At 38.2% G+C, this 26,354-nt stretch overlaps 1 protein-coding gene across 1 annotated transcript in view; it reads left to right on the forward strand.

Moving 5' to 3' along the window:
* LOC124879309 (solute carrier family 45 member 4-like) overlaps window positions 1–26,354 on the forward strand; it is a 68,466-nt gene that overhangs the window by 27,430 nt on the left and 14,682 nt on the right. The window contains exons 4-8 of the mRNA XM_047383800.1: window positions 18,643–18,831; window positions 23,865–24,044; window positions 24,135–24,325; window positions 25,029–25,212; window positions 25,321–25,782. Coding sequence (XP_047239756.1) covers window positions 18,643–18,831; window positions 23,865–24,044; window positions 24,135–24,325; window positions 25,029–25,212; window positions 25,321–25,782 — 1,206 coding nt within the window. The remainder of the gene's footprint in view (window positions 1–18,642; window positions 18,832–23,864; window positions 24,045–24,134; window positions 24,326–25,028; window positions 25,213–25,320; window positions 25,783–26,354) is intronic.

Below are 26,354 nucleotides of genomic sequence, written 5' to 3' on the forward strand. Positions count from 1 at the left end.
GTGCGGTGCTGGCCCCTCAAATACATACAACTTCCAAATAGATGGCAGTCAGTTTTGAGAATAATTTTCATTGAGGACTCAAGCTAAAGGCTACTCAGAGCAAGAGCAATTACAGGTGCTTTTGGACAGTTCTTTCTCTGCTCTTTCCAGTGATACCAGTCATTTAAAGAATACACTTTGAAGCCTGTATCAGTTATTTTTATTTCTAACAACCAAAATCGAGAAAAAATACACCTGCAGACAGAAATATTCTCCACCAAAACACTGCTGTAAAGTATAATCTTTTTTGTTATTAGACACACAATTTTTTTTTGTCCCTAAGGACATACCGGACATGTTTCAATGGCAAACATCAGGCTTCATCAGAAGTGTCACTAGATGGTTCGTGACATGTCAAAATCAGCTGTTGTTCCCTGAGGCGGTGTCAGCCTGTAAACATAGTGGCAGACTGACACCGCCCCCGTGCTGCTGGTTCATCGCTGGGAGATGTTATTCCAGGTGAAGGAACGCTGGAAGGCCCCCTAGTCTGGGTTTTAGATCTTTATTGGACTATTGTAAAGTGCTGACAGGACCATTGTAACAGAGTTGAAAAGGTGCTGACAGGACAAACAAGGTGGCAGCAAAGCAGAAGCAAACTTGGAGGAGGAAAGATATTGTTCTGCAATAGCTTAGTTGACTTATTTGGCCTTAGCAGTTTTTAGAACTACACAAACAACATTTATAAGCTGCTTATTTCATGTTTTTACCAAACTAAGGACAAACAAACATACGTGGTGCTTTTAAAAACAAACCGTTCTACATCGAGGCAGAACTCTACATTTTAGGATAACAAATATCAACTATCCTGCATGGCAATAATTCTACAAAGGGTGCTAGAAAGTTACTGTAGCTATTGGAATTAGCTGGATAAACGTTAAGCTGGCTGGATGGTGAACCCTGAGTGAAACTATTGTGTGTCTGTGTGTGTAACCCCAAACACAAGGGTCAGGGAAACGGAATGTGCAGCAGACATGGTTGGATGAATGAGCCTTTATTTACTCAAGGGAGAGAAAGGAGTAGAAACTTCTACCCTACAAGGTCCTGTGTGGGGAGCTCAAAACATCTGCATGCAGACAGATGTTTTCCACAAAGGTAGAGGGAAAATCAAAATTTTATGTTATCTTTTCAATTTCTTCATGCTATAAATTATTCACATATCCTAAGTCTATCAGCTGCACTGTCTTGGATGTGTCTATCAGATTTCAGAAGTCTGAATCATTTTATTATGAAAATCAGACATGTTTGAGTTTCCCTGTCCTTGAAATTACCTTGGAGTTGGATATTCTCTTCAAATTCAGACCATTTAGCTCAAGTGGTGCAGCTTTCTTAGCTCCTTTAAAGAAAACGTATATCTTGGTTATATATATTATGTATCTTGACTAACCTTCAAATGATGCTGAATTCTTGCAGAATTAATGTTTTCTAGACATTTATTAAATCACATTTAACTCCCTTTCCTATGGAAATTGAAGCAGATAAAATACAACATGAGTTGACACTTGGTCTGATCTCAGGAGATTGATACCTGCTTAAACAATATTTTTCAAGCAAGGCAAGTTATTTGCATAGCACGATGCATACACTAGGCAATTTAAAGTGCTTTACCGGAAGTAGGAACAGCAACTAGTGGGAAGAGAGAGGGTAATGCTGAGACAGTGGTATAAATGGAGAGGAGGTGATGGGAGACGGTATGCTGCATTGCTCTTTAAACGGTGGCTCATTACATTAGTCTTTCTCAGGATAGAGCTCAAAAACAGGTCCAGAAAAAGCTGATAAAGGAAAACTGAAGACATTGTGGGGGAAAAAAAACTATATTTAATAAAATATCAATGTTATAATTATAATTGCTTTGAAAGAGGTTAGAATTATAGCAAAGTAACGACTGTGTCACAGGGAAACATTGCAGTAATTAGGATTTAATGCTGAGTGACTATGGCCCAATGTTTTAATATTCCAACATTTTTTTAAAGACTCAAAACAGAAAATTACATTTTTGTTTGTTCTTAAGTTTTATCTAGAGCCAAGTATCATTTGGAAAGGGTGACAAAATACGTATATTTTTCTGCTCTCAATAACTGGTTCAAAATTTGTTTTTGTTTCTGTCCTTGACCGGCCTGTTTTGGACACATTTTGGCTTTGGTAAGGCCACAAAAACACAGCAGACCTGAATGGACAACACTTTTAGCCTTCATTTGAGGCCTTCTTTGCTTTTCCAAAGGAGATTATTAGATTTCAACAGGAAATGTCCCTGTGCTCTGTGTGGTTGTACGCCTAAGAGGAGCCGCTGATTAAATTAAAGTGTTTACTCTATCCTAATGGAATTCAACATACGCATTTACTGCTTAGTCTCCAATGTCTTTTAATCACTTTAACAAATCGTCATCATATCAGCCAGTTTCTTTCACTCAACAATAACCTCAACAAATCAGCTACATGCAAGCTGTTTGCAAAGTTATGCTAAAGTTGTTTCAGGTCTGACAGTAGGTTGTGAAAGGCGACCTCTCTATCACGTACACCCTGCACATTAGCAGTGATGCCAGATTTCTTTATATTAGATGTGCCCATTCCAACCTCTGGTTTCACATGTATTATAGTAGCCAAATTAGGTGTGTCATATTAACTCTTAGCCCTTTAACATTTTCCAAAATGAAACCGTCCATGATGTTTTTTGTGGAAAATCAGCCTGACCTTGCATTGTTTATATTTGCATGCCAGGTAACCTAATCCGCTTGTGTTATCCCATAATGTTGGCTGGCTTAATCTAGTGCATGACCTCTCAGACAGGGTTATATAAGTAACTGGCTTGATGTCTGGGCACTAATCACCAAAATCTGACTAAATCACCCATGGAACTGAGTTAAAGGAAGATGTGGTGATCAAACCTACAAAAATGCGTTCTTTCATGTTTGTGGTGGGTGAAAGAGGAGGATGGAAAATGTAAGAATTTCCACAAGGAAAACTTGAAAAACAAGCTTTCCTCATTAGAAAACTTGAATTGTGCTCTTGGCAACCTGCGATGTGCTTTTAACAACAATCTGTGTTATTTATTTATTTATTTTTTACATGCTGTCAACTCAGAGAAAGGAACGGATCAATATGTCACTTACAGTTATTTATAGCTTTTTATTTATCGGTTCACTGCAGTAGGTTTATCTTTTAACAGACAACATTACAGTTGAGGTTTATCTTTTAACAGACAACATTACAGTTGAGATTACAGCAGTAGTAATAAATGACTAAATTATTTGCAAACTAGAATTGCAAGCTGTTACAACAGGGCTCCAATCCCCCTGATGCACATCTTTTTCCAAAGTCCATGGACCCGACTAACAGCAAATCAGAAGTCTGGTGCACCCGAAAACTGCCAAAACACTGCTGCCATCTTGGTGGATCTTTAGACTTGGTACAGTTTAATTCTGAACAAACATTTGATGGATTCAAAGTTGATTTTAATAAATATCCGAAAGACTTGGGTGTGGGCTCAAAAGTTTCTCTCCCAAACGCCAAGTTTTGTATTGTTCCAAAAATGTATTTACAAGATATACAGTTACCTCTTCAGGGGTAAACCTTCAACAGGCTTTTTAAATAGCCTGCAGCTTACAAGATAAATAGGTGGCTCAAATTTCACTTGGACTGCACTGAACACTGACAAGAATCTTTAAAAGATAAATGCACCTGAATTGGCTGTTTTACCCGAAAACATTTAAAATTTTACTAGAATTCCTAAAACGACACCAGACCACAGACTCTGTGTCAGGTTCAATCTTTTATGCTTGTGGTTATACATTGTAAAATATTATGTATCCTCGGAGGAACGCATTGTGTTCAGAGTAGGGATGCAGGATATATCGGCATTAGCATCGGTATGGGTCGCTGTTGTATAATTTTTTTGTTTTGGTCCGATAAGCAAAACGTTTGTTTCCATCTTGCTGCTATTCGTTTATGTGTGTCGGGAGGGGATGGGGTTGGCCATGTTGTATTTGTTTGGGCAGGAATAGTGATGCAATGCGTGGTGGTGGTATGTTTAACTGTAGCAGAGAAGCAATGTCAGTGTTGTGGTCTGTCTTTTTGTCACAGTTGAGTTCTGTTATTTTGAGGTAAAAGTGCTCTCCTAATTGCAAATTAACAAGGAAAATTAGCGTGAATATTCTTGGTTTTCTGTTTCTGCAAAATTATTTTTTATTTTCTGTTTTTAAAAAAACATTGGCTTTCTGGACCACAGGTGGTGTGTTGCAGGGTCATCACAGCTGCAGCTCTGGTTTATTTGTGGGTCATTGTATTTTGGAAAGTCGAGTCAGCAAAGACAAAGCAATGCTCTTTTCTCTCATATGACTGCATGTTTTTTCCATGCAGCAGGTGATAAGCTATGTATTTGTGTGCTGTTAGATATGTGAGGAATGCAGAACTGGATATGTGTGTGTTCTGTCAGCATATTGTTTCCCACCCCTCCCTCTCAAGGGAGGTGAAGTCATTAAAAGCAAACAAGCTTTCAGGTGATGACCAGCGACAAAGAAATGTCAGGGTTTTTGTTCCTGTAAACCTGGATCTTGGGTTGCATCAGAAACAGGATAATTAGGCACACAACACATAATGTGGACAACAATTAAATTGGTAACGAACATTCATCTCACAGGTTAGGCCTATTTTAAAGGTATATTATTGTCAAAACAACTAATTGAATTGGAGCATTCAACATTATTTAGTTGAATTAATAGTTTTAGCAGCACAGAGAATGTGCTGTGTGTGTTGCAATAAACTAGATATGCAGGTGTGGGCCCAAATGTTTTGTTTAATAAGGTTCATGTGACCTACAGAAAGCCCAGTATGCAAATGGTTCTGATGTAAACGGATTACCCTCAGTCCATTAACACTTTCTCTGCTGCCTATGAGCATGACAATAAACAGCCTCGCATCCGAATGGCTAAAGCTGTTTCTGACTTTATTATTACTGCTTGTTCTATTTTAAATAGTTTGTCTTGAAAACTGCCAAATGAAACCAAGGAATACTTCACCAGGTGGAAGCTTTTCACATTTATTTTACTATAATGAAATCTTTGCAAGTACTCTTGCAAGAGAGTTAGTCTTAGCCTCAATAGGGGCAGTTTAAGTATCTTGATGTCATGTTTGAAAATAAGTGAGACTGGGAACGTAGATGAACAAGTTAATCAAGACCTTTGCTTTGAAGCTCAGGTCTTTCTTAACCATTCTTAACCTCAAAATGGATAACAACTGAAAGAATGAGATCTTGCATACAATGGGCTGAAATGAGCTTCCTCTGTAGGGTGGCTGAACCCAGTCTTGGAGATTGGGTGACAGGCGGCCCTGATGCGGAATTTCCTATATATAAATTCTGGCTAGGAAAATGCCTTGGGCTATTCCAGACTAACCAGGTGCATGTTACTGGAAGTAGATCTGGTGCTTCTCCTCATTGAAAGGAGCCAGTTAAGGTGGTTCAGTTTTTATAAGTACTGAAAGAAGGCCCAGATCTTGCTAAAGGGGACTATATGATCATTCTGGCTTGGGAACAAGTCTCTCCTGGGAACGAGGAGACGGATGCCTGGGTTTTTCACCAGGAGATGGCGGTCCAATCAGAAGACATCAGATGGATGGATGTTTCCATTTATTATCTACCGGAAGTAAGAGTCACTACTCCTCCCCATTGAAGGGAGTCAGATGAGATGGTTTGATTAACTGATCAGTATAACTACTGGACATCTCCCTTTACAGGTTTCCCCTTTATGTCTGAATGAGAGGAGACCCGAAGATTGCTGGACTACATGCCCATTCTGGCCTGAGATCACCTTATGGTCCCATAGAACCAGAAAAAGTGTTACTGGAAATAGAGCCACTGCTCTTCTGCATTAAAAGGAGTCAACATAGATGGTTTTTATCATCTGATAAGGATGCCTCCATGGCAGCTCCCTTTGGAGGGATTCCCAGAACATCCCACTGGTAGAACACCTAGAACTCCGTGGATGGAAAGAATCCCTTCTGGGCTGGGAACACCTTAGGACTTCCCTTGAGAAGCTGCTGAGTCTCTCTGAGCAGAGGGATGTTTGGGCTTTCCTCTTGGAAATCAGGTTCCAGTCAGAAGACAACAGATGGTTGATTATATATTATCGTATCTGTTATTTTTTGAATTCTCATGCAAAAACCAAACAAAACATTCATAGAAATGCATCATTCACTCAGTCTTAGCAGTATTATTTTATTCATGTCATTTTTACCTAATAAAATGAGTTAGATTTCCAAATTCAAACAACGGCTTTTAACTGTAGCTGACTGCGGTCCAAGTGATAAAAGCGACCAGAAATGTCTGTAAAGCTCATATGATTAAATATAAACAAAGCTGCTTGTAATAGCCTATCAAACTTTACTAAACGTTTTTTATTCTCAGACTATCGTTATATGTTTTTCCTCTTTATTCTGTTTATTCAAGAGAGGTTCTACATGATTAAATGGTGTATTTGTGTCAAATATGATGGTTTTCCTCCTACGTTCAATGAAATATTTGTCTTCCTCTTTGGGCAGGGAGAACACTCACAGAAACACTATTAAAGACATGTTTTCACTTATTGCATGCTGACATAAAATACAAAGTTTTTGTTTTACATGTAATGCATCAGAAACCTTTCAGGGAGGCCTCTGTCATTTTTCATATCAAACTTTCTTTAAAAGCAACAATTTATTTTCTTGTCCACGTAAGATTTTAGATTGTATTTGTCTCAGCTTTTATCTGATTGGTTATTTACTGGAGGTCACAGATTAGTCAAAATTTGTAAAATCAATGTGGCATTTAAGGACAAACCTCTGTACTGTGTTTATTTCTTTCAAATTTGACATAACGAAAATGAAAAATGTCGATGAAATGAAGTTACTAACATCTTCAAGCTCTGAGGCCAATGTACAAAACTCCATGGATTGGGAGTACTTAAGTCAAAATTTGAGCCAAAGAAAGCCCACGTGTTTTCAGAACAAACTGGAATTTGTTTCATAAAGACTGTAAACAGGAGAAACACTAACGTCATTGTCCATCACAGCCCTATGTTGGAACTTTAAAGAAAGTTAACAGAATCCACACAGAATATCTGAGTTTTTTGCCAACCGACGACCTCTCCTGCACTTTAAAAAAGACTTACAGCCATAAATCCATCACAGTTGGGTCAATAGACATTGCTAACCACAATCCATGTTTAGCACCACATAAATGGAGTACAATAGTTTTGCTCCCAGTACAGCAACATCCTGGAAAGGTCAAGATGATCAGGCATGTTGTTCAGGTTTCTCTTGCTTAAATCATTTTTATCCAATGATTGCTCTTCTTTGGGGGTCATCTAAGTACGTTGATGTCTTGTTTAGGAGTGATAGCAGAATGAGACAGAGTATGGTCAAAAGGAATGGGGTTTTGTATGCAGTAATAAAAGTGTTGCTGTGGTCTGCCCCTGGTAAAGCTCCCGATTTACTTCTTCATTTACATTTTAACCCTCAGCTATGATCAAGGGTTGAATAATGTCCTTAAATCCAAGATACCAGATATAGAAACAGCTGAAATTGAGCTTTCTTCGTAGATTTGCCAGATTCAGGCTTAGTGAAAATGTTAGGAGCTCCACCATCTGAGGGAAAATCTGAGTAGAGCCAGTACTTTAAAGTAAAACACTGAGGTAGTTTGGGGATGTTTCCCTGCACAAAGCACCAGGAGAAGACCCATAACCTGCTGAAGGGACTGTATACCCCTTCTGGTCTAGGAAGGCCCTACGGTCTCCTTTAAAGAGCTCCAGAGTGCCATTGGTTCACCACCCAATCTCGGGTGGGCGGAAACATCTTATGTGGGTGGATGGAGAACGGAAATTGAGAGAAATCTTTCCTTGTTTTGATTGTTTTTTTTCTTTGAAAGAAAAGGTTATCCTCTTAGGACACCTGAAAGCAATGTTTGCAAATATCTTCTGTCATAGAAAAGATTATGACATAATTGTACAGCTGTTTCCAACAAAATGTCCAAATACAGTATGCTGTACACCGGCTGGCCACTTTATTAGGTACATCTTACCAGTACCAGGTTGGACCCCCTTTTGCCTTCAGAATTGTCGTCTTCATGGCAGAGATTTAAGAAGTTGTTGAACACCAACAAGCTATTTTCAACCACACCACTGCTGCTGACTGGATATTTTTCTTTTTTTTGAACCAATCTCTATCCCGGACGAAAGTTGTGCTTGAAGATCTCAGGAGATTTTTAAATACTTAGACCATCCCATCTGGTACTAACAACAATACCACATTCAATAGTCACTTTCAGTGCTTTCCCACCAAACCTTTGGAATGCTTTGTACCATGCAAGAGTCCGTTTTTGGAGCAGACCACACCAATGTGAACCCATTTCGAACCCTGAAATGGACCACAGAATTGTACCCTGGCACAGTTACAACTGTCGGTCTCTGCAGGGTTTATCCGGTTCGCTTGCAGTGTGGGTGCGTTTTGGGCCAGTGTTTCTAAAGCAGGAATAAAGGATGTAATGTAAGGGAAGCACATTTGAGTAGAAGAAGTAGAGGAAAAACAAAGTAAGAGTGCGAATCCGAAGACGAAAGAGTTTGAAAATGTCTTGTGGGACTATGTGGAGTAGAGGTGGAGGTGGAGTAGAAGAGGTGCAGGTGCACATCTACATTTAAACACCAAAGTAGGGACAGAACCCAGATGAGATGGATCTTCTTCTTCATGCTTTTTTCTTCCCAATCAGTGCATACTGCCCTCGAAACAATCCATTGAAACTGCATGACTTTGTTTGGTGCAGTCTAAAAAATCTCTGTATGAAAGCAAACCAGGCCCAGTGAAGGTGTGAATTTTTTAACTTTTACCAATCCCTACTGGACCAGGAGTTTCCCTTAAGTCCCCTTTCTTTCCTATTCTGATGCTCAGTTTGAACTTGAACTTGTTAAGATTCATTAATGTTTTGAATTGCTGTCCTTTTATTAGCTGATTTGTGTTTGTAATGTTAACAGTTAATAGCAGTTGTTTGTTTTTTGCTTCTTAAAGCTTGTTTTCAAGTATGAAAAATAAATTACGACAATAAGAAAGAAAAACTTTATTACTTATTTTTAGACCCAGTGTACTGCCTTGTTACTTCAAACCTGTTTACAGAAAAGTGGTTCATGTTGTTTTTTTGTGTCTTTCTAAAAGATCAGCTAAGACCTGCTTCCCAAACCAACCTATTTAAATTAAGTCTCAGTTTCTTGTGTTTTCTTTTAAGCAGGAAACCCTAAAAAATACCATCCAGACATCAGTTTTGCCAAGATATCTGATATTTGTAATTTATATAGAGGTTTCTGTTGATAATTACATGACCTACTGTATGCGTAGTTGCATAAGATAACCGACTGATCTCTGTTTATTGGCCTTATTGATTTCTTCATTGGAAAGCTGGAGCTTCCGGTTGGTAGTAGGTCAGTCACAGCCAGAAAACAGCCGCCCTGCTGTTCATCACATATGCTCAAGTATTAAATATCAAAATTAGCTCAATATAACTGATGGTATTTTAAATTACAAAAGAAATCATCAGCGGACATTTGAACCATTTTGTCTTGGTGTAAATCTCTCCCTGTACCTTGTCTCTGTCTCAGCAGGAGGCAGCTCGTTTACCGCAGTGCTGTTACACAACTCTGCTGACTAGAAGCAGCTGTGTGTGTGTGTGTGTGTGTGTGTGTGTGTGTGCATCCAATCTGAATGCCACCTTATGACAAGAGAACAGGGGGTGGGGGTTGGAGGTTAGCACGTTTGCACGGCTACGTTCATACAAACACACGTTCATAACGTCAACCTTCTCTCCGTTGACAACCTTTAAAGCAGTTTCTCAAGTATTTCTAAGCAGATTTGCATTTTTTCTGCTTTTGTACCTCTTTCAGGATTAATTCAGATATTGATGCAGTAGTTCACTATAAAATGCACTTCTGTTATAATAACATTGGCTGTGCCTCTTGGTTATCTTTGTCCTCATTTGTGTAAAGTGTTTCTGTAAAAAGAGCAAGAGTGTGGTGCCCGATGCATGATTAATGACCATCTCTTGCTGCTGGGAATGCTATGACTCACTCTCGTTTTCTTTTTTTTTTTTTTGCACTTTATTGTCCCTGACATTATAAATATTGGTTGAAGTTGCTTTCAGTAGTTTATTTTGTGCCATTACATCACAAGGTTTTAGAGGCAGATGCAGGATGAGTTATACTGTGCTTAAAGCTGCTAGCTCCTGTAAAATAATTTAGCAAGTCATCGTTTTATATCTTGGATTCAAACTTAAATATCACAAAGGAGTTTTTTGTATCACAATTGTGATTTGTTTGAAAAAACATTAGCATACTCATTGATTTACATCATGAAAATGAAAAACAGTGCTTTCTAAAAATTCACTTTGCTACTGGAGATTAAATAAGAGCTACATAGAATAAAATAGCAGGGGGAGCGATGGTCAAATACAACGCACTAAAATACGCATATTCAAAAACAATAATAAAAATGCCAAATAAAGTCAGTAAATATAGTTGTACGTTTAATAATATAGCCTAAATTTTACAAACAAAGGAAACTCTTCCTGTTTTGTTTGAATTGTGCTTTTGTATGTGTGCTCATGTGTTGCATATAAAGATCACGGGAGCACAGAAACTTTACTCTAATCAGTATGCGGTAAACAAAACAAAATGGGGTTTCCTCATGTTTAGATGGCTTGCCATGTCCTATGTGCAAAGTGGTCCCTGCTAAACTAGAAGTAAGAAATGCTGACGCGCCCTGTTGAGAAAGAACGTGTTCTGGTCGGTTGCCACTAGTGGTCTGGTCTTTCTTCAAAATGCAGGAGAGTATTTTAGTGTACACACCCGCTGGTGTGACATTTTAAAAGGAAAGAAGCATAAATATGTACATGCACTGTTTCTACACAAATATAGCCGACCTACTATTATTCATTGTTTGTAGAGATGGGCGAAATAGTTCATGATATTTTGTGTTATTTGCTGTGATGGCAAAAAATAAAAAAAATACACAAAGTGTTTTAAAGTGTTCATCACAGCCTTTCTGCTATAATTTAGTACTGCTTCAATTACTAACTTCATTACAGTTTAATATCAATTAGTGCAATGATGCTGCTAAATGGTACACAGAGATTCTGAAATATAAATACAGGATTATTGATGCTTTCATAGAAAGGAGCTGTGTATAAAATAAACATTAAAATGTTGCCCATTCCTAATTGTGTCTGCGTTTAATTATAGGTAACAAGAAAACGTCTTCTTCCATCACCGTTTGAGTTTATTCTAGAGTCCAATGCTGTTTAATTAATAAAACATTAATATTTTATTGCCCTAATAATCCATCTGTTCACATTTTATTTATTTAAGAAAAACATACCTGCTTCCTTTTCTTCTTTCCTTATCCTCTCTGTCTCTCACTTTCTTCCTCCTTCCTTCCTGCCCACTTTCCCAAACCACAAACTCTGACCCACTCTCCACTTCACACCATTTCTCTGGCTCTTTTCGGGACAGCTGTCATTTTCCCTGAAGTTTTCTCACGGCGGCGCAGGATTTGAAAGGATTGTTTTGTGTTGATGGGAGAAAGGGCTGGAAGGGAAGAGGGGAAAGTAAGGAAGAAAATGAGGAGACAAAGGAGATTGTTCAATTTTAGTATGACGGTGGGGATTCTTGTTCAAAGAGGAAGGAGTTTTTACTTGCAGTTAATTGTAGACGTACAGATTGAATGGAGGGATGGAAAATTAAATGGCTAAATTTTCTTATCATTTAATTAAAAAGACCATGACACATTTTTCAAATTAAAATCAAACATCTATCTCTTGAGTGTGACTTCTTAGATGTTCATACTAGGGGTGATGATGAGAGGCGTATAACTCCTAAGTTTAGTTTAGCTGTTTCTTCCTTTGAATTAGCTTTTCTGTTGGTCAAAGGCCTAACTTCCTCTTGATCATTGTCTGCATCTCATGCCTCTTTCTGTACACCGCTCATAATTTCCTAAAATTGAACACATTTTACTGCAAACTCCACCAAAATTGGAAATAAATAATTATAAATTAAGGTCTAATTTGAACTTAATTTAGGAAATCTGCAGACCAGCGATGGGTCTGTAAATATTACGTTTTGGGGCATTTTAGAGAGTGATGGATTTGGTAAAAGGGATGCAGTAATGTATTTCTCGAGTACTGTAAGATTAAAACAAAAGGTAAATTCTACTGCGACCCGTCTTTTTTCTTGTTTTTAATTATTTTGTGTTAGAGTCGTCACCATCATCCACAGTAATCAGACAGGAAACGGGCAGAGATAGAAGGCCAAAGCTTTCAAGGTCGGGAATTGAACCCGAGTAGGGCTGGTCCTATGCATATGGGTCGCCTGCTCCACCTCCACGCCAGGTGCTGCCCATCCGATTTTAAACAGACAAAAATATATTTTATAGAAACAGAGACGGACAAACAAACCTAACAGAACCCAGAGCTGTACTCCGCTCAGCCTTCCTATTATCAGCTGAAATACTCACTCTCTTTCTTGATTTTCTGGAACCTGAATGAACCGCAGACATGTTTTTTTTTTTATTTTTATTTTTTTTTAAATATATTCTTGTTACATTTGTGATCTTAAACCCAACTGATACTTAAACTAACATTGAGTCTTCTTCTTCCAAACCAAAGAGTGTTGTTGCTGTGACCTTGAAGCACTTAGGTAAGGTGTGTTTATTGTTTAAAAAAAAGATTGGAATTTTTAGTTTCCAACTGGCCGGTCACTGGTCAGCATCGATTTAGCTGAAATTAGATGGATTATCTTCCCCAGCTGATTTTCGTTGTTGTTGCATCTCTAATTTTAATCATTTACAGGTCCTTCTCAAAATATTAGCATATTGTGATAAAGTTCATTATTTTCCATAATATCATGATGAAAATTTAACATTCATATATTTTAGATTCATTGCACACTAACTGAAATATTTCAGGTCTTTTATTGTCTTAATATGGATGATTGTGGCATACAGCTCATGAAAACCCAAAATTCCTATCTCACAAAATTAGCATATCATTAAAAGGGTCTCTAAACGAGCTATGAACCTAATCATCTGAATCAACAAGTTAACTCTAAACACCTGCAAAAGATTCCTGAGGCCTTTAAAACTCCCAGCCTGGTTCATCACTCAAAACCCCAATCATGGGTAAGACTGCCGACCTGACTGTTGTCCAGAAGGCCACTATTGACACCTTCAAGCAAGAGGGTAAGACACAGAAAGAAATTTCTGAACAAATAGGCTGTTCCCAGAGTGCTGTATCAAGGCACCTCAGTGGGAAGTCTGTGGGAAGGAAAAAGTGTGGCAGAAAACGCTGCACAACGAGAAGAGGTGACCGGACCCTGAGGAAGATTGTGGAGAAGGGCCGATTCCAGACCTTGGGGGACCTGCGGAAGCAGTGGACTGAGTCTGGAGTAGAAACATCCAGAGCCACCGTGCACAGGCGTGTGCAGGAAATGGGCTACAGGTGCCGCATTCCCCAGGTCAAGCCACTTTTGAACCAGAAACAGCGGCAGAAGCACCTGACCTGGGCTACAGAGAAGCAGCACTGGACTGTTGCTCAGTGGTCCAAAGTACTTTTTTCAGATGAAAGCAAATTCTGCATGTCATTCAGAAATCAAGGTGCCAGAGTCTGGAGGAAGACTGGGGAGAAGGAAATGCCAAAATGCCAGAAGTCCAGTGTCAAGTACCCACAGTCAGTGATGGTATGGGGTGCCGTGTCAGCTGCTGGTGTTGGTCCACTGTGTTTTATCAAGGGCAGGGTCAATGCAGCTAGCTATCAGGAGATTTTGGAGCACTTCATGCTTCCATCTGCTGAAAAGCTTTATGGAGATGAAGATTTCATTTTTCAGCACGACCTGGCACCTGCTCACAGTGCCAAAACCACTGGTAAATGGTTTACTGACCATGGTATCACTGTGCTCAATTGGCCTGCCAACTCTCCTGACCTGAACCCCATAGAGAATCTGTGGGATATTGTGAAGAGAACGTTGAGAGACTCAAGACCCAACACTCTGGATGAGCTAAAGGCCGCTATCGAAGCATCCTGGGCCTCCATAAGACCTCAGCAGTGCCACAGGCTGATTGCCTCCATGCCACGCCACATTGAAGCAGTCATTTCTGCAAAAGGATTCCCGACCAAGTATTGAGTGCATAACTGTACATGATTATTTGAAGGTTGACGTTTTTTGTATTAAAAACACTTTTCTTTTATTGGTCGGATGAAATATGCTAATTTTGTGAGATAGGAATATTGGGTTTTCATGAGCTGTATGCCACAATCATCCATATTAAGACAATAAAAGACCTGAAATATTTCAGTTAGTGTGCAATGAATCTAAAATATATGAATGTTAAATTTTCATCATGACATTATGGAAAATAATGAACTTTATCACAATATGCTAATATTTTGAGAAGGACCTGTATATCCAGTTCAAACATCAGATAGAAAGCTTGATTAAATTAAAGTTATTTCCGTGTTGTGAAAATAAAAGAATAAAAAATTATAAGGCAATACAGAACTGAATGCTTTCTCCCCCAAATAATAAAACTTGTAGACATACCACATCAAGCAAGAGATATGTGGCTGCTTGACTAAATACTTGCTGATATTTCTTTAGTGTCCTGTGGGATTACTAAATCCCCGGTGGCATAGTTAACCGCGTTATTTGACTGTATCAGGCATTATGTATGCGCCAAAATATCTAGCCATAATGCTATTGCTCCATCTCTGGAAGGTCCTGGTTGCAGTCATCACCAGCCTTTTTGGCATCGCTGTTTTTGCAGACAGCTTTAGAAAGTATATTTATTGACTTATGTTCTTTCGTTGCTCCTAACATGACATAATAAAATGACATATTCGCATCCTCCTATGGATGAGAGTTGCGATGATTTGTGTGAGTCGGGCTGATGTCTGTACTGTTACGGTTTAGTATACCCATCACCTATTTTATTCAATGTGTAATTTTTGTTTTAATTTGCTTTTTTTTTTGTAACTTTAGAAAACAAGTTGTAGGAGAGAGAAGACAGAAAGGACTGTTATGTTAATGTTAAGTGTTTTGACTCTAGTGTAATGTTTGTTATACAAGTAAAAAAGTGGAAAAGTTGTAGTCATGTGTGAGCTCCAGCAAGGGGACTTTTATTCTGTACTCCTGCTACTAAAAGACGATGCTCACTCCGCGCGTTCTAGATTTGAAAATAAATGCAGGGCGTTGTAGTTTAGATTTTTTTCTTCATTGTAGGAACAACGTGGAGAAAAGCACATACAACCTAACACAGACACTAAAGAATGGGCGTTTGTATTCCAACCATTGCACATTGAACTCTATTATTTTTGCTGGGTGTTCATGGAGGAAATGTGCATAATGAAAAACGGGCTTGATGATAGACGGGAAAGTTGTTTTATTTTCCTCAGGATATATAAACTGTTTCATTCAGATTCTCCATCCTTCCGACTCTGCCCTACTCTGTCTTTCATGTTTCCTCCTTTTCTCACCTTGTCTGAACTCTCTCCATCTGTCCTTTTTGGCACCCTTTGATGTTAATCCTTTCTCACACTCCTTCTTTCTGTTTCCTCCATGACCTCTCCTTTTTTGCACTCATTCCATTTTCTAAAATACTTCCTGCATCTTCATTCTCTCAGTATTATTCCCTGTGTATGTGTGTGTTTGCACATACAGTACCAGGACTGTGTGGGAACTGGGTTTTAGAAGTGTGTGGGAACAGAGACATTTCTTTATTTACTACGTTGTGTCTGTGTTTTTAGTATTGTGTGGGAATTGTTTACTAGACAGTGTTTTCCTGTTTTGATGTTGACAAACCTACAGACAGACCGATTCTTATCTGCTGCTTTGTCTCCTACTTCATAGCAGCAACAAATTTGTTTCGTTGATGTGTGCGTCTGTTTTTAAGTTAAAAACAGAAACAAACCTGGAGATAAAAAGTCTTTAAAAAAAAAAAAAGAGTCTAAAAAAAGCCCCACGGCAGGAAGCACTTTGTGAATAGTACAGCCTTATTAAGAGTCAGGAAGTGAAGGTGATGGAGACTCTGTGGTGACAGAGTTCCCAAGAACATGTCACTACAAGCGGCAGAGGTTGAGTCCAGTTTACAGAATGATCATGAGAAAAGCAGAGGTCAAATTTGGAAAGGACAGTAGGAACATGGATTGTGTTTATCTTTTTTAATGGGGACAAATAGTCTCCACTGTGCGATTCTGTGTATTCACTGCAGCATCTGTGCAGACTTTTTAATACAAAACTCAAAACTTAAGGGTCACAAACAGAGAAACTGTTTTATATTATATATACCTTGTTCCTTAAAAACACTGCAAATATAGAAACCATTCCCTGTCATGAAGCAGCCTGCTTTTAAAAAAATTACACCATAAAGATAAAAGGCTACAGTTAGATGCATTATCTCAGCAAGTGGAGGGCGGCCGGGGTTGCAGCTCTGCCTTCTGGTAGCTTAAGGGTTTCATGGCTGAAAAGTATCTTTACTCTAGCTGCAGTTAAAAATGCATTATACCGGTGGAGCAAGATAAGAATAGCACAGCTAAATGTAAACCTGAACCTAAACTTCTCCCTGATGCATATAAGCTAACATTGGCACTACAGCACAGCAAGCTGGCACAGAAAGCTAGAAAAGTAGAAGTATAAAGCTCTCTTCAGCCATAGCTTCAGAATATGACCCAATAACTTACGGAGTTATTTATTTTTGCCCTATTGGCAGATATTTATTTTTATTGAGTGTGTTCTGTTGTTTCTACTCTGGCTGTTGCTAGGGTATTGGTTTAATACTGATGATTTAATCTGTTTTAATAAAAGGTTCTGCAGTGATTAGTGATATCAGACTGGTGTTTACACAATAGGCAAGGTTGTGTAAATTTAAAGCATTACCACAATGCATGTATTATTTACACTAAACCATTTAAACCATTTTCTGGTTTGTCCTATGCTTCTGTTGAACGGCACTCTTACTCTGCTGCTGTTGTAACAATTTTCCCACTGTAGGACAAATGAAGGGATTCTGATTCTGAAAGGCCCTTACATGTTGAAATTTGCAGGCACATATGGACGGAGTCTTCTTTTAGTCCTCTGCATTCATTTTGTTTGTATTTTATTCCTTTATCAGTGAGCGTGCAGATTAATAACCAATCTCAATAAATGGAGCACTACTACCAGTGATTCTGGGGGGCATTGTGGCCAGTATCGCTCTTGTGCAAAAAGGGAAAGGAATGAAGAAAAGCGATGAGGAACTGGTAGAACATCTCTATCAACATGCCACAATGTCGTACTCTTCTATAAGTCTTTTGCCAAGAATGAACATCATCAAGATTTTCTCTACTGTCTGCATGTTTGCCATTTTCCTCTGAATTTGGAAGCTAACTCAGAACTGCCCTCTAGTGGCTACATTGCCTAACAACTATACCAACCTAATAAATGCATTGAAATTGTGATAGCAGGGACGGTTCACAACGTTACAAATGGCAACCTATTTCCAAGTGTAAAGGAAGCATATATGGGCCTTAAGGATGACTTTTTCCCCCCCATTTCTATTTCCTTAGACATCTTAATTTAGGTGGCTAAGAAAGTGTTAACTCACCAAATATAGCAAATTATCTCTTTAAATAAATCAGTCTGTTTAACTTGCAGTTCCCTTCTTAATTAACGTCACCTGTGCTAGTCTTCTAAAATTACTCCTTGAATGATCCGTAGTGACAGATAAGGATTTAGGAAGTAGCACACATGGTAACAGGAGTGTTTGCTGGCTGTTATTATTCAGAGGTATTGACAGCACGTGTACCTTTCCATACATTTATTGCACGCAGTCTGTTTAGGCAAAGTTTTTTCCATCAACCTCTTCTAATTTGAGAACCTGCTGTGCTGCTGGTATGTTTGAAAGCCTCACCTTGATGCTGGCAGTGGAAAGATAAAGCTTATTAATATTTTAAAAAGTGATGACAAATAAGGTCAGTTTACTGGCCATTGTCTTTGGGAATTTGATGGGGAATTTGAAAGAAAATTTTGCATTTCAAAGGAAGTTTAATATCCCAGAATTTGGTTGCACCGCAGTTCAAATCCCAGCCAGGGTTTTTATCCATGTTCTTTTATTAATTTTTAAATTTTTTAAATAATTTTCTCAAAGGTTTTCAATAACTGTGACTTGTCAAAAATAACCAGTTACTAAACTGTATAATGAGTGTCACTTTCTGAATTGAATTATCAATTAACATTGATATTCTAAGTAAAGGAACTTTTATTCCATGTACCATCTCCTGTGAATGTTTCTATAAAAATGCAATTACAGCTTTTTTGTGTTATAGTATGAAAAAAATTACTTTGTCTTTGAATGAAATGTCTTTGGTTTCTTGGCATTTTTTGGTTTTAAAATTCAAATCTTAACTCTCATGTCTTATTTCCTAACATAATTTCAACAGAAAACTATTTATTTCAGCTTCATACTCTTACTTCCACATACAGGATGCAAATTCCGCCCCCTGCTGGTCAAAATAGGAAAACAAAAACAACTCTTGGCTGTTTGAACTCAATGAGTCTGTTTGTCCCTTTGCAGGTCTTCCAGAGCAGTACTACAGTCTGACGTGGTTCCTCAGTCCGGTTTTAGGCCTCATGTTCACGCCTCTGATCGGCTCGGCCAGCGACCGTTGCACTCTGCGGTGGGGCAGGAGGAGGCCGTTCATCCTGGCTCTCTGTATAGGAACCCTGATTGGAGTGGCGCTGTTTCTGAATGGCTCATTGATAGGTGAGCACATGGTGTTTTTTGTCATAAAATAAGAAATAAATTGTCTTTTTTTTTACTTAAAGGACACTCAGTCTATTTGTTTAATAAACAGAAATAAAATGCATCTATAGGAGGTTTTATATTTTCACATTTAAAGACAATTTACTTCTTGCCATTTGTACCCAAGAAAGCTAACAGTCTTGAATGAAAGAAAACCCTAAAACCTGATACTATAAAAGCCGTCTTTCTTTAACCAGCATGCACTTGTTCCATAAGCGGAGGAGACTAAAACATCTTCCTGCTGATATCAGCAGAGTATCATCTGCTGTAAGCTTCCTCCATTTAGAGCCGTTGCCTGAAAAAGCACCAGATGTTACTCCCAGGCTAATAACATATTTGTCTTTAAAGCACACACGTGGTTGGTAATACTATTAAACATACGGTTCCCGCTGCATATGTTCAGCTATATCATCACAGTCTGGTTTTAGTATTAGCTTTTAGTAATACTCATACATAAAACGAAGATTTCCTTTTTATTGTTGGGATCAGGAAATATGATAAAGAAAGAATAAGTAAAGTGTTTAAGCAACATAAAAAAGATGACACAAAGAAAGCAAAAACATTTTGGACTTTTGAGCATCCATGGACGTGGTACAACGTTCATGCTTTCCTTCAAATGCTTTCTTTGATTACAAAAGTAAAAAAAAATGTTCACATTAAATGAACTTAATAAAAAACATTTTAATTACCAAATATAATATTATATTTATAATATTTTAAAATATAATATTTAAAAAATATATAAAAATAGTATTTAAAAGTAGAACAAGCATATTTTTATGAGAGTGACTGAACATTTTGGTTTTGTAAATTAAAATAATCATAATTAATCACACACCTTCTTCTTCTTTGCTTTTATTATTGCAAATATATTAAATGAAATCATATTGTTCATAATTTTTGGCATTTTAAACTTTTTGCACTTCTTTACTTACTAAATAATGGCTGTGAAGTATGCATTACACAGACTGATGATCAACAGAAGAACGTTTTATGAACTTATTAAAAGAATGAACAGAAGGAAAAAAAATACAAGGAAGAGAAATCTCTCCGGATCCAATGCAAAATAATCAGAAAGGTCAAATCTAGGAAAAGAAAATCAATAATATGATCAAACACATGAAACAATAGCATCTTAAAAAGGCATTTTAGTTTGTTTTTCTTAAGTTTTTTATTTTAGAGAGAGGTAAATTTTATGTATGCAGTTTTGGAAATGGTGATATTTATTCCTCATATTAGCCTTTTTATTTACTGTGACCCAAATCGTGTTTGAAACAGTCTGAAAACTCTGTTATCAACAACTAAACAGAAAAGCTGATCACATTTCAGAAGATTAAGACCGGCCAAAGTTTACTTTGGTTCTTGCTTGACCTCTATGCAGCAAATTTAAAAACATGTTTAATCTGTAAAAATACTCAGTGATTAGTTTTGTTTTTGAGTATTGAAGCCAATGTACTGTCCGTTTTTTGCAACATTTCGTATTGTAGTTGGTTGTAATTTTATATTTTCTAATTATTTTCCTATTTTCTTCCTTTTGACAAAGTTTTCTATTTTCTTTGTCAATAACATTTTTAAATTTAAGTTTAATAGAAAGAGATACAGGTGTTGGAGAAAACATGTAAATTGTTCAGTGGTTGTTGAAGTTACTAGTGGGAAAAACAATTATTGTTTCTCAAAATATATTTGTACCTAAAGTTCACACAAACATGCCACAGAGATTAGTTTATTTTTTAAATGTAGACATTTGTTATGTACAAGAGGCATTTTATGCGCATTTTTTATGTGCAAGAGAGCAGAAATAAATAAGGCAGAAAGTAAATCTCCACTTGTTGCTACCGTTTGCAAACAAGCTAAATAATTTATTTAATCTTTTTTTTTTTACAAATGACATTGCAGACAATAACTACTGTAGTAACGGTTTTCAGTTATTCTTAATGAAATTGTTGCTGTGGATGGTTATTAAATATTAGCAGCTATTTGATAGGATGATAGGTTCCTCCACCAAAAGTCATAATGTTCATAATATGGCTGGATTTTGAATAGCTAAAGTAACAGTACACTATTTACATTTATGTTGAACGTTTTGTCTCTTCCATCACTTGATTTCCATCAATTAAAAAAGAGGCTAAAATATCTTAAAGTAAAAGGAGAGATGACCCACCTGAGCCTTGTGTCCAATGTCTGATCTTTGCTGTTGTAAAGCTTAAACTTGCCAGATACTGATTTTGTTGATTCCTACTCCTCTTTAGGACTTTAATATAAAAAGGTACCAAAACAAAATGTTTTTTCTAAATTCGACGCACAAGCTGTAAAAGGCTATGCTACTTTTTTTACCCCAAATTATTAGAGATTTGACATATTAAACTGTCTTTAGCATCTTATATTAGCAATTAGCTAAATGCACTACAAAAACAGCAGTTTCCATGTGTATTTCACACCCTTAAATCTGGCATTTCCAGAAGGGTGCCAACATTTCCAAACTGCGTGTCAGATGAATGCTCAAAAGAATTAAACAGAGCAACTTCGCTACACTCCGTTAAGCCTTCCTGTTACCTGTTGAAAGTCTTGTTCTCTCTTGTAGGCTAAATGAACAGCATACATGAATTGATATGCCAAAGAAATTACAGTTTCCTTTTTAAATCGCTTCTTACGCCTCTGTCCTTCACCCTTTTGATATGGAAACTCTAAATCCTATGCATCCAGTGTCCAGACTGCACAGTGTCGTCAGTGCAGTCTGGTAACGTTCAGTTTGGTGCATTTTTTTTTTAGTTTCCACGTTGCCGGCAAGCATTTAAGCCCTTTCCCCAGCAATGTTTCTCAGTGCCTCTCTGAAACAGAGTATTAATGAAACAGGAGGAGTTATAAATAATACGAGCAATGTGAACTGTTTTCTATCAGCAGAATCTTTTTAGTTTTGCTTGTTTCTATTCTTTTCTGCCTCCATTCTTCTCTGCAAAGTTGGCATTTAGGTCAAACAGGGCACAGGGGAAGGAACAAAGTGTGTGTGAGTTGCATGGGAAAAACCAGTAACCTATGTGAGAAATAAATGAATCGGAGCAAATATGTGTGTGTTTCCGTGGTTGTAAATAAATATAAATGTGTGAAAAACAGCGTGTGACGTGGGAAAGCTTGTAGTAACCTGTCCATGAGTGTGGTCGTGTGAGTGTGTTTGTGTGTGTTGACATGGGAACAACGGAGCTGGCAGTTCACAGGGAAACGGTTCCTGTTTGCTTCCTTCTCTCCACCAATCACAGGTCACTTCCTGTCTGTGTGCCTGGCTAATGAGCCCTGTGGCTCCATTGTCTCCCCCAAACACACACACAGAAGCAGACTCTGCTGTTCCTTCTACGAACACTTTTATTTCCTTTAGTTTGTAAAGTCATGCTGCGTCACCCTGCCTCTGATCTCTTGCCCTCACATCCTTACAGTACAGACTGACGGCTCCAATCTGCGCTGTTCACACATATTCATGCAACTTCTCCCCTGGCCCCCCAGACTCATTGCTGTGAGTACGTAGAGGAGAGAAAAACAAACAAGGTCACTCGCAACATGCAAAGCAGTATGGGAAATGTGCAGTGACCTGTTTATGCACTCGTCTAGGTCATGCAGCCATTAAAAATCACAAATACATTATTGATCACGTGCACACAGATCTAATCACCTGGCTTATATCAACAGTGGTTGAAAAATTCAGGAATTGGCATCTTCAAGGTCTAGATAAGTATGGAAAAAACTTGTAGTGAATTTAGATTAAAATGATAATAATTATTTTATTCTAAATTCTTTTTATACCCATTTCCATGCAGATTATATCCTTCTATCTTGATTTTTTTGTAGTTTTTCTCTACCTTGTTGAGGGTTTTAGTTGCTGATATAATGAAAGAACACATAGATGAATGCACAACTATTAAAAATCAAAGAGGATAACGTCACCATTCCCCCCCCCCCCCCCCCTCTCCTTCAGGGGTCCTACACAATCTAGAAAAGTCTGCAAAAGTTTGGAACTTGATTTTCTAATTTTCCAGATCTGGATAAGTGTTTCCTGAATTTATTCCTTATACCAATATGAATATTTCATTGTCCATGCACTCACACTGTTTTAAAAACAACTGAAAATAAATGTTTTAAGAGAAACTTAAAAACAGCAAGAGGAGAACAATTTTTAATGGCAACTTGTTCCATCATTTTGGAGTCATGACTGAAAAGGCCCGATCTCTGAGCTTCAGCTCAGTTTTTGGTGCAACCAACAAAAGCTGCTCAGCTGATCTAAGGGCGCATGGTAGAACATAAGGCTGAAGCACGTCAGTTGAATTTGCCACAAAAGAACGTAATATCACAAAGTCTGCGCAGTAGGTGAAAAGGATCATTAATAATCTTTCTGGCCTTACTCTTAATGGTGTCATTATATTTACTTTGTAGCTGTCTTTGCTGTTTTCCAATAAGTTTAGAGGAAATACTCCTTTGCAGTTTAGGGGACCAATAAGTTTACTCCATTATCCCAACAGTTGAAAATACAAGAATTCATTTGTATGTAGATTCTGTCCTTTTCCTCGTTTTTTTTGTGTTTTTTTAATGCTATTTGTTGTTAATTTGCTGACTGAATGGATTTTTTTTAATATCATTTTCCACATCTGAATAAGTATGGAAAAATTATCTTTAGCACAGAAACAATCAAGAAATCAAACAAATATAGAAATAATTATGTAGAAATGTAATGCTTTCAATTATTGATCAATTATTTCCACCTTTTTAATTGCAATTTCATTCACTCCTTTCTTTTACATAGCACATGTATCAAGTTGTTTCATGACATTTAGGTGTTGGAATAATAATAATGACTTAACTTTTGGTTTTGGATACATTAGCTGCTCCTATAAACATGTCATTGTCCTCCATGTTTTACTAAGATATGTGTTCATAACCACTGTTTCTGCTTGTTATACAAAACCAAAAGCAAACTTTCAATAACGTCCATTCTTCTTTTCCCCCATGAGGTCTGTCGCTTGGTGATGAGCAGGGCAGACAACCGATAGGCATCGTTCTCACTGTGCTGGGCGTTGTAGTGCTGGACTTTTGTGCAGATGCCACAGAGGGGCCAATCAGAGCGTACTTGCTGGATGTGGCAGATACGGAGGAGCAAGACATGGCGCTCAACATCCACGCCGCTTCTGCTGGTAAGATCAAATTTTGTTGCAGTTTTAAGGGGGAAGCCTAGGACTTATACAAGCCTAATAATTAAGCTGTAATGTCTTTTATGTTTCTAGGCCTCGGTGGTGCAGTCGGCTACGCTCTTGGAGGCTTAGACTGGATGCACACGTTCCTTGGAGTGATCTTTAAGTCCCAGGAGCAGATCTTGTTCGTATTCGCTGCCATCCTGTTCTCCATCTCTGTGGTGCTTCATCTCTTCAGCATCGAGGAACAACAATATTCACCACAAAGCGACAGGCTTGATCAGGTGCAGAACTTTAATACTGTACTAAATTGTAGAGTCAGCAATCATTTCCTTATATTTTGCTTCCAAGGAGCCAGACTTTCTTGCACCCTTTTAAACTGGTCTTCATCTAAACGTCTCTAGGCTTTCTGAAGGTTTTCCAAAATTTTTTTTTGCTTTTCATTCCATTCAGTCCAGTCCAACTAATTAGACCGATTTCTCCGGTTCTGTTCGAGGTCTCTGCAGGATTTTCTGTTTTTTTTAAATTTTTATTTATTGAAAGTCACAGTTAGGGATGGGTACCTTTCATGGTACCAGCAGCTAATGAAGTCATTATGTTCTTGTGCGTGCAATGCTGTGTTCATGTCCGGCATGGAAAATCGGCCACTCTTCCACTTCCTCAGTGTCACAATGAGGCGTTTAGGTACCGAAACATAGTACTGAATGATTTTACTTAGATTGGTACTCAGTGGTGCAGACATAAATCAGTCGGTATCTATAAAGTACCGGATTTGATACCCATCCCTAGTCACAGTTCACTGTCCTCAGTTTATTTAATGACACACTGCATAACATGCAGTCATGGTCAGCTGGGATAGGATAGAAAATTAGTTAATAGGTAACTTACATCATATCATCTAAATATGTTTCATTTGGAGGACACTATGAAGAAATTAGAGGGTTTACAAACCTCTGTACTGTATATTTAAAGATAATCTCTTTTCAGGAGAGTCCAAATTCTAACCACCTTCAACCGTCAGCCAATTGCAGAGCTGGACTTCTTGTTCCCAAGCTGGAAATGATTGGGGAACATGATTCGATGGAAACCTACGAGTTCTGTGACCCTTATGGTGACAATCAGTCAGAGCAAGAAATGGACATGGACTTCCTGGAAGTGGAGCTTGTCAGAAGTAAGTTCACACCAGGAGATAAATCTTCCCTTCTTGGCAAGATGTCTTCATGTCTCACATCTAAAATCTTTTTTTTTTTCTTGTACTTCCCTCTTGACTTCCTTCCAGGTAAAAGTGACAGTGTTCTCGCCATGGCTGACGCCACCCTCGACCACCTGGACCATGACGCTCTGTTCCTGTGCCACCTGGAGCCGTCCATCTTTGCCGAGCGCCTCTCGCCTCACCACGGCACACCCCCGAGGATCCCATCCTTCTTCAGCCCTGACCACAGCAGCTCCCGTCCGCGGCTCGCCAGCATCAGGCGCAGCAGCAGCACGGGCAGCGAAGACCTGCTTCGCCCCCACCACGCCAATCATCACGGGCATTCTCACACGCCCAAGATCTCCCGCCTCTCGGCCTTCCTGCAGGAGATGGAGAACGATGACGGTCAGGAGGCGCTGCTGAATAACCAGCTTAATGAGCAGCGGACTCTGAATGGGAGGCTGTTGGCCAGTGTGACGAATGCAGACAGAGGTAGCTCTGACAGGCTGAGCTCCAAAGGACAAGCACACCGTGCCGGGATGATTAAAGGTCAGAATATTATTATGACAACACCTTGCAGAAGTGTTCATTCCCATTAAACTTTTTCACGTTTTGTCAGGTTGCAACCACAAACTTCAGTGTATTTCACAGGGACTTTATGTGATAAACACAAAGTATTGCATAGCTGTGAAGTGTAAGGAAAATGATAAATGGCTTTCAAAATGTTAAACAAGTAAAATTGTGTGCATTTGTATTCAGCCCCCCTTTACTCTCAAAACCCACAAATGAAATCCGGTCCATCCAGTTGGCTTCAGAAGTCACTTAATTATTAAACAGAGTCAATTTGTGTGTAATTTAATCTCAGTATAATTGTTTTATGAAGAGGCTTATTAGAGAGAATTTGTGAACAAACAACATCATGAAGACCAAGGAGCAGAGCAGGACATACAGGAAATGGAAAGAGCACAACAATTGTTAGCAGCATTAAATACAATTCAGGAAAAATTTTGTTTTCATTCCACTTTCTAAAGCACATAAGAATGTTTAATAAATGAAATAGTTTACACATTGATTGAAAATATTTTGATATTTAGCTTATCTTTGACTTGGCAAATAATGTC

This window comes from Girardinichthys multiradiatus, chromosome 13 (genome assembly GCF_021462225.1).
Source record: "Girardinichthys multiradiatus isolate DD_20200921_A chromosome 13, DD_fGirMul_XY1, whole genome shotgun sequence".
In the NCBI taxonomy this organism is placed as follows: Eukaryota; Metazoa; Chordata; class Actinopteri; order Cyprinodontiformes; family Goodeidae; genus Girardinichthys; species Girardinichthys multiradiatus.